Source organism: Mus musculus, chromosome 11 (genome assembly GCF_000001635.26).
Source record: "Mus musculus strain C57BL/6J chromosome 11, GRCm38.p6 C57BL/6J".
Classification (NCBI taxonomy): Eukaryota; Metazoa; Chordata; class Mammalia; order Rodentia; family Muridae; genus Mus; species Mus musculus.
In genome coordinates this window covers 6,017,248-6,029,796 of record NC_000077.6, presented here as the reverse complement: position 1 = coordinate 6,029,796, position 12,549 = coordinate 6,017,248, and the positions used below count along the sequence as shown (strand labels likewise).

General features: G+C 53.4%; 1 protein-coding gene across 24 annotated transcripts in view; it reads left to right on the top strand.

Annotated features, from left to right (window-relative positions):
- Window positions 1-12,549, top strand: part of Camk2b (calcium/calmodulin-dependent protein kinase II, beta) — a 96,729-nt gene that overhangs the window by 36,561 nt on the left and 47,619 nt on the right. For all 24 annotated transcript variants that reach the window (XM_030245501.1, XM_017314237.2, XM_006514470.4 and 21 more), the window contains one exon: window positions 836-930. Coding sequence is in view for 17 of the 24 variants with exons in the window: in XM_017314237.2 (XP_017169726.1) it covers window positions 836-930 (95 nt within the window). In the remaining 7 variants the exon portion in view is untranslated. Of the gene's footprint in view, window positions 1-835; window positions 931-12,549 lie in introns of those variants that run through there.

The window sequence follows — 12,549 nt, the reverse complement described above, 5'->3', positions numbered from 1 at the left end:
TTTCTCCGTATAGCTCTGTTTTTCTCTTTGTTTTTTGTTTTGTTTTGTTTTTGTTTTCTAGGAAAGCAAACAGTATATATATATATTTTTAAACAAAGGCTCATTCCAAAAAGAAACAATGGCAGTCAGGGTCTGAGCTGTGGAGATCAGAGCTACTTTAGGGGTGCAGTGATAGATGAAAGGGGACAGACCAGGGAGTGCTTGGCCTGGTTTGGCCTCCTCTCCCCTCGGCTCCAGGTCTCTGTGGCTTGGCTTTGTGTCCAGCATTCAGAACCTCTCCTGACGCTGCTGACACTTTAAGTCACACCCTTGAGTTCCAGCACTTTCTCACTGTGACCCACCCTGTGGCCTCGTCAGTGATAGAGAGATGGTTGTGTATCCCAGGGGGGTCCTTTGCCTCTGGTTTTGTGGTTAAGCTATGTAACGTTTCTCCCTGTGAAACCTTCCATGAGTCCCTATGTCCAGCTGTACCAATTAACAGTCTACCCCCTCCAGCCTGGCCTTGCCCCTTGGTGGACTATGCCCGGCTATTACGAACTTGATGACACGTCTCATTCCAGCTGACTGATAGACCTGGGTGTTACACAGGGAATGAGTGGGGACCCTCTTAAAGCTGCTAGTCCTTTTCAGAGTCCCCACAAGAGTATATGTGTGGCCCTGTCCTGCTGGTGCCAAGTAGGGTGGCCAGGAACTGTGTGGGAGGGGCAGAGGCTCCCTTTGGTCACTGGCCATGTTCCTAAGGCCTGGCAGAGACTAGGTCTACGTGTCTTTGGAGATTAATTGGTCCTTTCTCTTTCTCTCCCTGTGTCTGTCTGCTGCCCTATGTCCTCTCCAGGGGGGCTTTCTCTGTGGTCCGACGCTGTGTCAAGCTCTGTACCGGCCATGAGTATGCAGCCAAGATCATTAATACCAAGAAGCTGTCGGCCAGAGGTAAGGCGTGGCGGGGGGGGGGGGGGTGTGTAGGTGTGCGGGGTGCTGTCTCAGCCTTTTGGGACTGTGGTGAGAGATCAGGAGTGTCATTGCCTTCAAGATGGTCAGGCTGAGTGGACTTGGGGGGAGCTTACCCTCAGATTCATTACAACTTTCAGTCTCTGGTTTAGGGGTTCTCATGTAGCCTCTTCTCCTTCCCAAGCCTGCAGGGTCTCTGTCCCAGACCTGAAGAGAAGTCCTCATATTGGGGAGGCACTGGGGGACTTAGGTGATAGTTCCCTAAAAATTATGGCCAAGGAAAAGCAGTGCGTGGTCAATGGCAGGGCTGCTGTTGGCATCCATGTTAGTGAGGGTCTAGCCCTGGCTCGCCTGGGGTATCTCAGACAGTTTCTTAACTGAATCTGGCAGAGGAGGGAACGCCATTGCCTGCCCCGAGGAAGCCTCTGCAGGCTCACAGGTGTAATGAATGGTGCTGGCTGGGCGGGCCACGCAGACAGAAGGAGGCAGGGCCTGCATCGGGGCAGGGCACGTTATTTCAGGCTAGGTGGTTATCATCAGAAGCCACTCTCTGGTGATTTCCTGGGGATGGGTCCAGGTATGAGTGGGAGTCACGGATCAGCCGAGGTATTTGGATGGTGTCCCCAAGCAGTGTGGGCTGAAGGCCTGGTGAGGCCTTGGGGGTGGCGAGTGGGTGGCTGCCAATGAGAGATGGCATTGCCACATCACCCCTCTCCTCCCCATCCCTCTTCCTCCTCCTCCTCCTCCTCCTCTTCCTCCTCCTCCTCCTCCTCCTCCTCCTCCTCCTCCTCCTCCTCCCCTGTCCTCAGACAGTGCAGACTGAGTGAACTTCCAGACTAAAATCTGAGCTGGCAGAGAGCAGAGGAGCCCTGACCTCTCTCATCTGACTGGGAGCTGCTTTGGGGGGCTGAATTAGGATGGCGGCAGGGTCTCATCCCGTGGGCATGTTGAGGGTGTGAATTGCTTTGCTGACTGCAGGGTCTACAGTTTACAATCTGGCAGCTCACAGGTCACATAGCTGACCCCACTCCTGCAACTTATCAACTTATGTGTAAGCATGCTTGAGCACCTGCTGTATACCAGACCATTGGGGCTCTCCTATGTGTTTCCTCTCGGCATTCTCTGAACCTGATGGGGACCTTCAAGGCCCATGATGCTTCTGTACCAACCTGCCTTCATCCGCATCTCTGAGAAGTACCTGGGGCTGGACCTCTATCCCCAAAGGGCAAGGCCGGGGATGATATGCAGAAACCGTCAGGAACAGGGAGCATGGTCTCTTCTGCACCCTAGATAGGGAGCTGTATTGGGTGGGAGATGCTTGTGTCCCTTATGAAATTCTTCATGGGTGAGATGTGGGTCACCTGCTGCTGATGGGCCTCCCTTTTGTCCTGAGCTCTGATTCAGGATCCTGGGCTAGGAGCCTGGTTCTTCTCTGACACGACACAGAACTATTGTGGAGCTCTCCACACTCAAAGTGAGCCCAGGCCCAGTGTGAGGACAGTTCATATTTTCTGCCAGCTGAGCTGATGGCGGGTGGCGAAGCAGCAGCAAAGAGTGGGTCTGAAATTATGAACATCAGCAAACAGCACTTCCCACCCCTCTGCGTCTGCTGTGGTCTGCTCTCAGGAGGGCAGGATGACCCTGGCTGCTTTGTCTTCCACAGAGGGTCTCCCCACTATCCAGCCCTTGGCCTTTTCTTGAACATCTTTTTTATGAGGGACTCTAAACATAGAAATGTCAAACATTGTCAAACATCCACTCTTGGCTGGTCTTGCCTGTCTGCGCCCTAACCCTAGACTGCTTTCCATCCTGCCTGGGTGCTTCAGCACGTGTCTGCTGGACCCCAGACTGCTTCCCATCCCGGGTGCTTTAGCATGTGTCCCTGCCATGTAACTCCAGCTCTGCTTGCTGTCACCAAATGCTCAGCCCTGATTCCACCATGTGCCTGGTTGCAACAGGATGGCAACAGGACCACATAGCTAGGTCATCTTTGACATTCAGCCGTATTCCTGGCAGTGTCTCTGAGTGGATGCCTTGTCACACCTGGTGGAGCCAACATGGTCATACTATGACCATGGTATGGCCCAATGATCTTGGCCAGCAGGGGGTCCCACAAGGAGCTGACCCTACTGACCCTGAATCAAACCTGAGTGTAAGGACTAACCCAGAGCTAGCCTTGCATCGACTGCTGTGGGCATTGCCTCTGTTTCCCTATGTCCACAGTCTGCCTCACAAGGGACCCTGGTGACAGTTCTGAGAGACCAGTGATGCCCAGGAGGTGGCACTGTGGGTATTCCTTCCCAGCTCTGGTTGGCAGGCAGAACTCTGCCTTTATCTTTGCCAGCATTTCTCTGCCCTGTGTCCCTGCTACCCCAGCTGCCTTCCCTTAGGTCCCCAAGCCTCTTGCACACTTTGAAAGGGCTGAGGCAGAGGGAGTCAGGTGAGCTGTCAGCTTCAAGGTGAGTAACTAGCTCCTTTTTGAGGGGACACCTGGCATGGAGTCTCCTTATACCTCAGTTTCCCCCAAGTGAAAAGAAAGATAAAGTTACCTACTCAGGGGGATGTGCTGGCTGCCTGGGTGTGGCCAGGCTTGCGGCCCCTCACCACTGCCCCTTTGCCTGGTCAGGTGGTGGTGGTCCTCTGACTCTCCGGCCTTCGCATGAACACTGCTGACCTCTGCACATGCAGCCGCTGTCCTGGACCTGCTGGCTGAGCCCTGCAGGCCCCAGGGCCGCTGGCTCACCTTGCAGTCTCCCAGTTCCCAGCCTGGAGCTGAGACTATATGGGGCCATGCTACCCATCATGGCTCTCCGTGGGGTCTCTGCCCTTCCTATAGGCTGGGTTCATATTTCTTGAAGTATGGAGAAAGGGGTGGGGACCCCCAAACACTGGGATATTTCTAGACACCTGAATGTCACTTACATTCATAATTTAAATTCAGTAAAGAGAGGAGGGCCTTGCTTTTCCTCTGACACCCCAAGGCTTTGGGAGCACCCACATCCCGTGCACCTAGAGGGAGGCAGCTTTGGTCCCTCAAGCTGCTTCCAGGAGCAGGACATTGGTACCGAATCCATAAGAGATGAGACCTCCCAGTAAATGACAGGGCTCAGAGTCACACACCCTGTGCCAAAGGCCGCAACACTCCAATTTTAAATTTTAATACTTAATTAAATAGAGAATTGTGAGGCATTCAGTCTGTGAATGTATGGAATAATTAGAGATTATTAAACTACTCTTAACAAAAGCAGTTAAGGGGAAATGAATTGACTGAGGTAGAGATCATTGCGCAGAGTCTTAGAGACGTCATTTGTTGTTGCTCCCTTTCCTCATTGTCACACGTAGCAGCTGCTCCTTTGGGGGTGGCCTTGTCCCTGTGGACACCATGTGTGGAGATAAGCTGGGCAAAGGTCCTGCCTGGTTAGTGACTGTACATGGGAGGACAGTGTGACCGGAGAGCCTGCTCCTTGGTTCTGCTGCAGGAATGGGAGTGTATCCCCGCCATGGTCCCCACTGCTGCCGAGAGACTTTCCCCGAACACCCTTAGACAGCTTGGACTTACCGGGTACAGAGGAGGCAACGGTCTTACAAAAGCTGATGGGTAGAAGAGCCCAGCTGGGGCAGGCAGTGGGCTCACAGTAGGGATCAGATGTCCCAGGTCATGTCACTGCCTGGCCTGCTGTCACATGTGGGCTGCTCTCCCAGATGAGGGGCCAGGCTCAGCAAGCTCCTCTCGTCCTCAGGTCCATGCCCAGCTAGCCTCAGCTGTATGCCTGGCACCAGGCCTCCCAAAGGCTCACATGGTGTCTTCTGCATTAGGAGTCACACCCGGCCTGAAGCTGACAGGGAGAAGCTGTCCTGGTGTCTCGGGGGTCCTGGGGTGCAGCTGGAGGGAGGGTCTACATCTTTTCAGAAACCTGCCTGGGATGTGCGTGGGCCTAGGGTACACATGTGAGGTTCCTGCTGTAGCTGACAATGTGCCTTCCTTGGCCTCACTACCCACAACCCCAAACGCCCCTCTACCCAAGGGATGAACCTGCAGAATCCACAGAACTGGGTTAATAGAGACGAGGCGCTGCAGCACACAGCAGCCTGAGCATGTGCTTCAGGCAGTGCCTTTCATCCCGGAGACCCTCCCCTCCTTTCTCTCCGGCTCCCTGGCCAAAAGCACAGGGACCCTTCTGCCCCTGTCAGTAGGAGTCCGGGGACGTTTCCGAGGGGCCTGGCATGTGGAATTCTTCCCTTGGGAGTACTCCCTTCCCAGTGCCCGGGTCTGCCCATAACTGTTCTGCTCTGTCACTGGACTTGGGCTTATGGGGTGTAGGGGACAGGTGAAGGGTCCTGGAAGGGGAGTCCCCGTCCTCAGGGTCAGCCACCCTGAATGAGGGATCCAGACTGAGTTGCCAGATCTCACACCTGATAGTTTTTATCTTATAACTGATAAATAGTTTTAGTTATATTATTATAAACAGATAGACGATTAAGTATAGTCATGCTCCATATTACATTTTTATATTAAAAAATATTTTTGAAGACTGTCTGAAATTCAAACTTACCTGGTCATCCTGGGTTTGATCTGGTAGCATGAACAAGGCTGTGGAAGACAGCTCATAAACTCAGCTGTTTTAGTCTAAGCTTCTGACCCAGAGAAAAATCTGAAGTGTAGAGCCAGACCATGGCTGAGGAACCCTGACCCTTTGTGCCCTCACCTGTGAAATGGGGACAGGGTGAGCTGCTTCATGCTGACTGGTTTTGGGGTGTGGTCACTGGTGTGAAGAGTCATCAAGACTGGGGTCAGACTGCTGCTGGTGTGAACACTGCCAAAGGCTGGAATCAGTGTGGTTGGAAGTGGCTGCCAAGGGTTAGGCTTTGGAGCCCCCTAGACCATGCTGCACACAGTGCCCACCCCTGGGTTGGGGTAGACAAGGGAGATGTGATAGTCTTCATCTGAGGCCCTGCCAGGTTACCAGGGAAGACCTCTCTCCGGGAGCCCGGCTCTCCTAGGGTCATTTGTTGCTCGGTTCCCATACAGGGAACTCACCTTCTTGCAAGGCTAAGGCTGGGGATTTGAGCCTCGTCAGCTGGTGGGCATCAAGAGAGGTTCCTGGGGATGGCCTGTAGGAAGGGAGTTGCTGGGAGTTAGGGTCTGGGCCCTCCTGCCTCAGCCTTCTGTAAAGTGGGTGAAATTGGCTTAGGGAAGCCTAGCTTTTCTAGCTCTAACATTCCTCAAACCTGGCAGAGTCCTATCCAAGCCCTACCACCTTCCACAGAAGGCATACACAGGGTCCAAGGGGTCCAAGGCCCACACCGTGGACCCATTTGAGGCCTGGTTTTCAACACAATTCTCAGCAGCTCATCTCTCCTTGCTTTGACTTTGGTCCCATCCCAGTAGGGAAAGGGATGTCCCATGGCTGCACTGGTTATAAGAAACTGACTGGAGCTGGGCGTGGTGGCGCACGCCTTTAATTCCAGCACCTGGGAGGCAGAGGCAGGCAGATTTCTGAGTTCGAGGCCAGCCTGGTCTACAGAGTGAGTTCCAGGACAGCCAGGGCTATACGGAGAAACCCTGTCTCAAGGAAAAAAGAGAGAGAGAGAGAGAGAGAGAGAGAGAGAGAGAGAGAGAGAGAGAGAGAGAGAAAGAAAGAAAGAAAGAAAGAAAGAAAGAAAGAAAGAAAGAAAGAAGGAAAGAAAGAAAGAAAGAAAGAAGAAACTGACTGATAGACCTGGAGAGGTGATGGAGAGGTGATGGAGAGGTGATTATGCAGTTAAGATCACCATCACTGGCTGCTCTTCCAGAGGACCTGGATTTGATTCTAACTACGTGGTAGCTGATAATTCCATCTGTAATTCTAGTTCCAGGGGATCTGATACCCTCTTCTGGTGTCTCTGGGTACCAGGAACACACATGCATAGACATCATTTAGGAAAACTACTCATACACATACAATAAAATAAAATCTAAAAAGAAATGGACTTGTAAGGGTTTAGGGAGAGATTTGTACAGATTGGACTGGGGCGACAAGCTGGTGGTACAGTAACATGGGAGGGTGGGAAAGCAGGTCCCAAGCCGCCTCTGGAGGAGCAGGGCCTGGGAAGAGCTGGGGGTGGTCCACATGGGAACCAGCTTCAGAGAGGACACTCCAGACGACATCCCCTCACTCTGCAGGAGCCCCTGTCCCCAGAGGCTAGGCACCCTGGGCCACAGGATGCTTCTGTGTCTTAGTGTTACCTAGGGGAGCTGTGGTCCTAGGTCTGGTGTGAAATGGCCGATGCTGCTTGCAGCTCAGTGGAGGGAGGCTGGAGACCCAGCAGGCCTAGGCTTTTCATGAGGAGAAGGTATTTCCCAGAGTGGGATACAGACACAAAAGAAGATGAAACTTCTTTGGAGCCAGTTCCTCTCCTTGTGCTCCCATGGGAGTTGGGATGCTGCAAACTGGTCTCAGCTGGCAGGTGATGCTTGCATACCAGGCCTCTTTGGCTACAAGAACATGATAGGACCTCTGCATGGTTTATGTGGCTGGTTCAGGGTAGAGCCCAGAGCAGCAGTGAATAGTGTGCATTACATAAGTGGGCTGGAGCTACAAAGCTCATTTGCTAAGTTTTTTCCCCCTTTTATGTCCTTAGCAGCTAGAAGTGCTTCCCAGCCTCATGAGAGCAAGTCTCTGGCCAGATTGGGTCCTAGGTGTCCAGTCTGGGATGCACGTGCAGATCTGGGCAGTATTTGAAGTCTCTGGAAAGGCCAAGAAGGATGTGGTGGGTACAGTTGGGAGGCAGAGGTTAGGCACAGGCCACCATGCCCAGGAACTGTGGCAGGAATGTAGCCTGAGCCTTGAGGTGGCCTGTGACTTACCGTGTAGGGCCACAGAGTGAGTCTTGTACTCTTGAGGCCACTGACCTCCAAAGCTTTTGCTCTGTCCCATGACTGTGCGATATGATGCTTAGTCTCCAGCACAAAGCTCACCCGCTGTCACTGGAGGATTTTTTCATGGTATCTGAAGAGGTGGGCTGCTCTGGGAACTGTGTGTGGGGAGACATCACCCCAGGTGTAGACTAATGGCCCTAGAGCTGGGGGAGGGGACAGCTGTTCAAACCATGGCCTGTGTAAGAACAGTGATTGACAAAGCTGAGACCTCGGAGTCCAGGCCCTTCACTTTGATCCCTTCCTGTTCACAGCCAGGGATGTAGGAGTCCTGTTCCAGGGCAATGGGCATGACCAGCACAAGAGCTGACACTGGTCAGATGAGATGACCCAAAAGCTGCAGTCACACGCTCTCAGAGACCATGGAAGAGCATGCGTGCAGGTCTCCGAGTCTGCTCTCAGAGCACCATGAATCAGCAGGCCTGGGGGAGGCAGGCTGTGTGATAGCCAGGATTGGTGACCCAGGTGTCCGCAGGGGAATGTTTGCATAATTATGTAGCTTGCAAGAATGAACAAGAGCTGTGCCCTCTCCGGGTGGGGGGTGGATATGGAGAGAGTCACTGTCCTATCCCTAGAGACCGAGCTGGGGGGTGGGGGGACACATGGTTGAGCATGTGAGGACTTCCCTAGTTTCTCTATTATGGCAGTACACAGCACTGACCCCAATGTTAGGCCTCACCCCACGACCTTGCTTCAGCTGCCAGCTTGGCAATGAGAGAGCAGGATTGCCAAGCAACATCTCTGCTTCGAAGTGGAGCTGCACCCACGAGTGCACAGAAGGTTCTCGCGTCTGCAGAGGGCCCTGGGAGTGGCACATCAGCTGAAGGACAAGTGGACCCTGTGGAGGGAAGATAGTGTCCTCACCGTGCAGCCCCAGAACGCCCGCCATCGCTGACGAATTGGGAAATAGTTCAGAGGCCCTCCACTCTGGTGTGGGTGGCAATTCTTAGGGATAACTGTATGTTCCATGCAGGTGGTCAGGGTCCCTTGGGAGCCCTGCTTCCTTTCTTGATGCCAGAGGGGTGGCAGGCAGCTGTGGGACACGCACACAGATGTCTCTCCTCGTGGCTGCCGGCTGGTGCTGTCAGGTTAATTGCTGGTTGCCGTGATGCTGTCTTAAAACAAAACATGTACAGAAAGCCACAGTGAGAGTCACCTCTTTCCACTTCTCTGGCCTGACAGCCTTCAGCTTTGCGTGTGGGCCTGACTGGAAATCCTTGCCATCTCTGGTCCTAGGGATTAGACAGAAGTCCGAGTGTCCTCCTCCAGCGCCCATCTCATTGTCACTTCCACTGTCAGGTGCTTGCTACCTCCCATGATGCCCTTGGAGGGCACCCTTGGAGAACTCCTACTGGAAGGAATCCAGGAGCTCTCCCGGTCTGCCCAAAGCCAGTGTTGCGCAGACAGAAGCCTTTCCCCTGAGGGACTGTGTGGGTTGTGTGGGGGAGTGGTCTTTGCTCACCCACAAGAGCCACTTGTCTCTCATAAGAACTAGTTAGTCTCTGTCCCTGACCCACTTTCAGCTTCTGTACCAGCTGTGCCCCAAGCTATCCCACTGGGTAGGCAGACCCCACTGCAAGCCTGCATAGCCTAGGCTGACCAGGGTGGGCCTGGGCGAGTTTGTCTCCATGCAAACTAGCCCGGGGAATGTGGCAAAGCTCTGCTCAGGCAGGATTTCGCCCGGGTGACAGTCTTCCTTCAAAAACCATCCCCCACCCAATCAGCTCCCTGTCTTTGGAAAAATCTAAGATTGGAGTTTCAAGGCCTCTCTACTGGCCCTGGGCTAGCTTGCACCGGTCCTTAGATTTGAACTCACTTTTTTGTCTTTCCTGGTACCCACCCAGGTCTACAGGGTGCTGGTGAAGCTACAGCCAGCAGGGCATCCCACAGTCTCCAGGCTGGCAGCTCACTGATGCAGAGTTGGCAATTGGATTCCTTGGCATGCATACGCATGGCCCTTGAGAGTGTGAAATCCTGATGTTAAACGTATAGATGGTTGGGACCTGGGATTGAAGTGTGTGGGCTGGGGCGTTATGTGAAGTGGCTGTTCTGAGCCCTTTGAGACTTACGATAGCTGACCCCCAGGCCCTGCAGGATGTATGTGGCTGAGAGGGATGAGAAAGAGAGCAAGCTGAGCCAGTTCCTTTGGAACAGGTCTTTCCATGTGCCGAAGGCAAAGACAGCAATCGGGAGCACTGGCTAGGCATGTGCCCAGCTCCCTAAGTGATCAGAAGGAGATTCAGGCTGGATGGAGAGCCCTTCTCTGTGGTGGCCTTTGTTGATTTTGAACAGGACCAGCAATGGTGGATGTGGCATCTTTGCTACCCCTTGAATGGGGAGAGACTGAGGCCCTCACTGGGCCTTGTAACGACCTATAGTTTACTGGACACTCAGCCAAAGCCTTATGGGTAATCTGGGTCCCATTGCTGCTCACTGAGGAGGGAGAGAATCCTGTGACATGACATGCCCTGGCCATCAGGAACTTCCCTCATCCAGTATCCTGCCATGGGATAACTGATTTAGCTCAGGAAGCCATGGTCAGCCATTTCCCAACTTCCTGCCCATGTACGTGAGCAAGGGTGGTTTGAGCAGGGACCCACCGCTGTCCCCACTTACAGGGTCCATGTCCCTAGGCCCTTCCTACTTGGAGTGCATTATCTCTGAAGTTCCCTCACAGGTCCTGAGTCTTCCTACAGAACGGAGAGGCTCTCAGTGATCACTGGCAACCTCTCTGGGGTGAGGGTAGTGCCCACTGATGAGTGGAGGAAACGCCATGAACCTGCCTGCATCAGGTGTGGGTGTGCCCTCTACACACTTCAGAGTTCAGTCAAGCACAGTCCTTTGGCATCAGGCACTGTCATTGTTCCCATCAGGCAAATGAGGGCCAACACAGGAGTATCAGTTATCCCAAGCCATACTGCATGTGGGACATGACCTGTACAGCTGGCATGAGCTCGGTCCCGGAATTGCAGATGCCCAGGGCCACAGGGAGTGCAAGAAGGGAGCCCTCTTGTGAAATTGGAACTTGCATCTTCCTCTTCTTGCCCCTCCTCTGTCCCACCCAGTGTCCTCCCATGACAGCCTGCAGCTGGCAGGGCTGGGAGCCACCCACGCCCCTCCTGTCCCCTGCTTGTTGGCTCCTCTTGTTTGCCACCCCAACCCCCTGGGTTATGAGTCACCTCTGCCAGGGAGCAGGTGGGGGGGCTCGAGGGTGGCAAACTGGGGGAGGAGAAGGTAATTGGAGTGGGCGGAGAATCTCTGCCTTCTTATCTCTAGAAAAAGGGACAGGAAATGAGAGTTACTTGCAGAGACTGACTACAAAATATCACTTCAACTTGTCCTATGAGGCCTGCTGCCCTGGCTTCCAGGTGCTGGAAGTCGTTGGAACCACACCCTGAGTGTCTCTGGGATCAAAGGTGGGCCATCCCTCCTGTCCCCAGCCACCAGCTTGCTACCTCTGCCTCTTGGGCATTTTTGGAATTAAACAGCTTATCACCTGTAACACTCACAGATGGTACCTGTCATGTGACAGATGCTTTGGAAGGACATGTCACATGCTGTGGCCTAACTGCCAGCACCTTGGGGCAGCCCCTGCTCCTGTCATCTGCAAGGTGATGGACACTAGCCCTGTCACCTGTATACATAGACTACTTCCATTCCACTCCCTGAATCCCTAGAGAGTCGTGCAAGTCCCCAAAACCTATGAGAGCCTGGAAGGCAGCTTGACCCTTAAGTCATAAACTCTTGTACCCAGGGACTGCACAAGTTTACATTGGCCCAGTTTGTGCAAGTGAGTGATTCGGATGGTCTGGGGTCTTACAGTGGTTTTCATAAGGCCATGGGGTGAGGGAGGCAGGAAGCCATTCCTCTGCCCTTGGCTGCATTGCTTGTCCTCCTGCAGCAGCATTTGCAAGAGGACACAGATCCTTCAGCATGTGGAAGCTGCAGGCTGCAGAGGATGCAGGCCAAGCCTTTGTCACAGCCCTTGAGCAGGAAGACAAAGCCTTGGCTTTGAGGCTGAACTGGGTCACCTGCTCTGCGGGTGCAGGGGAGCATCCTGTGGCGGGGGGGGGGGGGGGGGGAGAAGTGGGCTGCCTCATCCCTTGTGAGTCACTCAGCATGGGTGTGCAGGCTCTGTTGGAGTCGCTTCGCTTCTCAGGTCTCTTGATGGCCTGGACCTTGCTGGTGAGGTCCTCCACACTTGCTACCAAGCTCAGGGGACACCTGAGATTTGTGTCTGGCAGAGTAGACAACTAAGCAAGCTAGGCCTGCACCGTGAGATCATGGCAGAATCACCTAGAAAAGCTTCCAGGCCTCGGCATCCCCGGGGGTGGCATCTCGGGACACTGCACTATCATTAGAATTCAGGCAGGCGGGTGGATAATTGCAGGCTCCGCTTTAGTAAAAAATTTGAGTAAAATTGTGTTGGGTATTTTTTGTTTTGTTATTTTCTGATAAGTACTTTTATGGGAGTATAGATGAATGCTGTATTCTGTCTGAGGGGTGTTCCTCTTCAAGGAGGAAAAAATAGCACATCACTTGCCTGAGCAACCTTAACCAGCCCCCTGGGGTAGCAGGTGTGTAATGTGTGAGTGTGCGGGCACATGTATGCCACTGCCAAAGTAAACACACCAGCTCATATACAGCCCCCATGTGCCCTTTTCTTGTTTGGGGTACAAATTCTC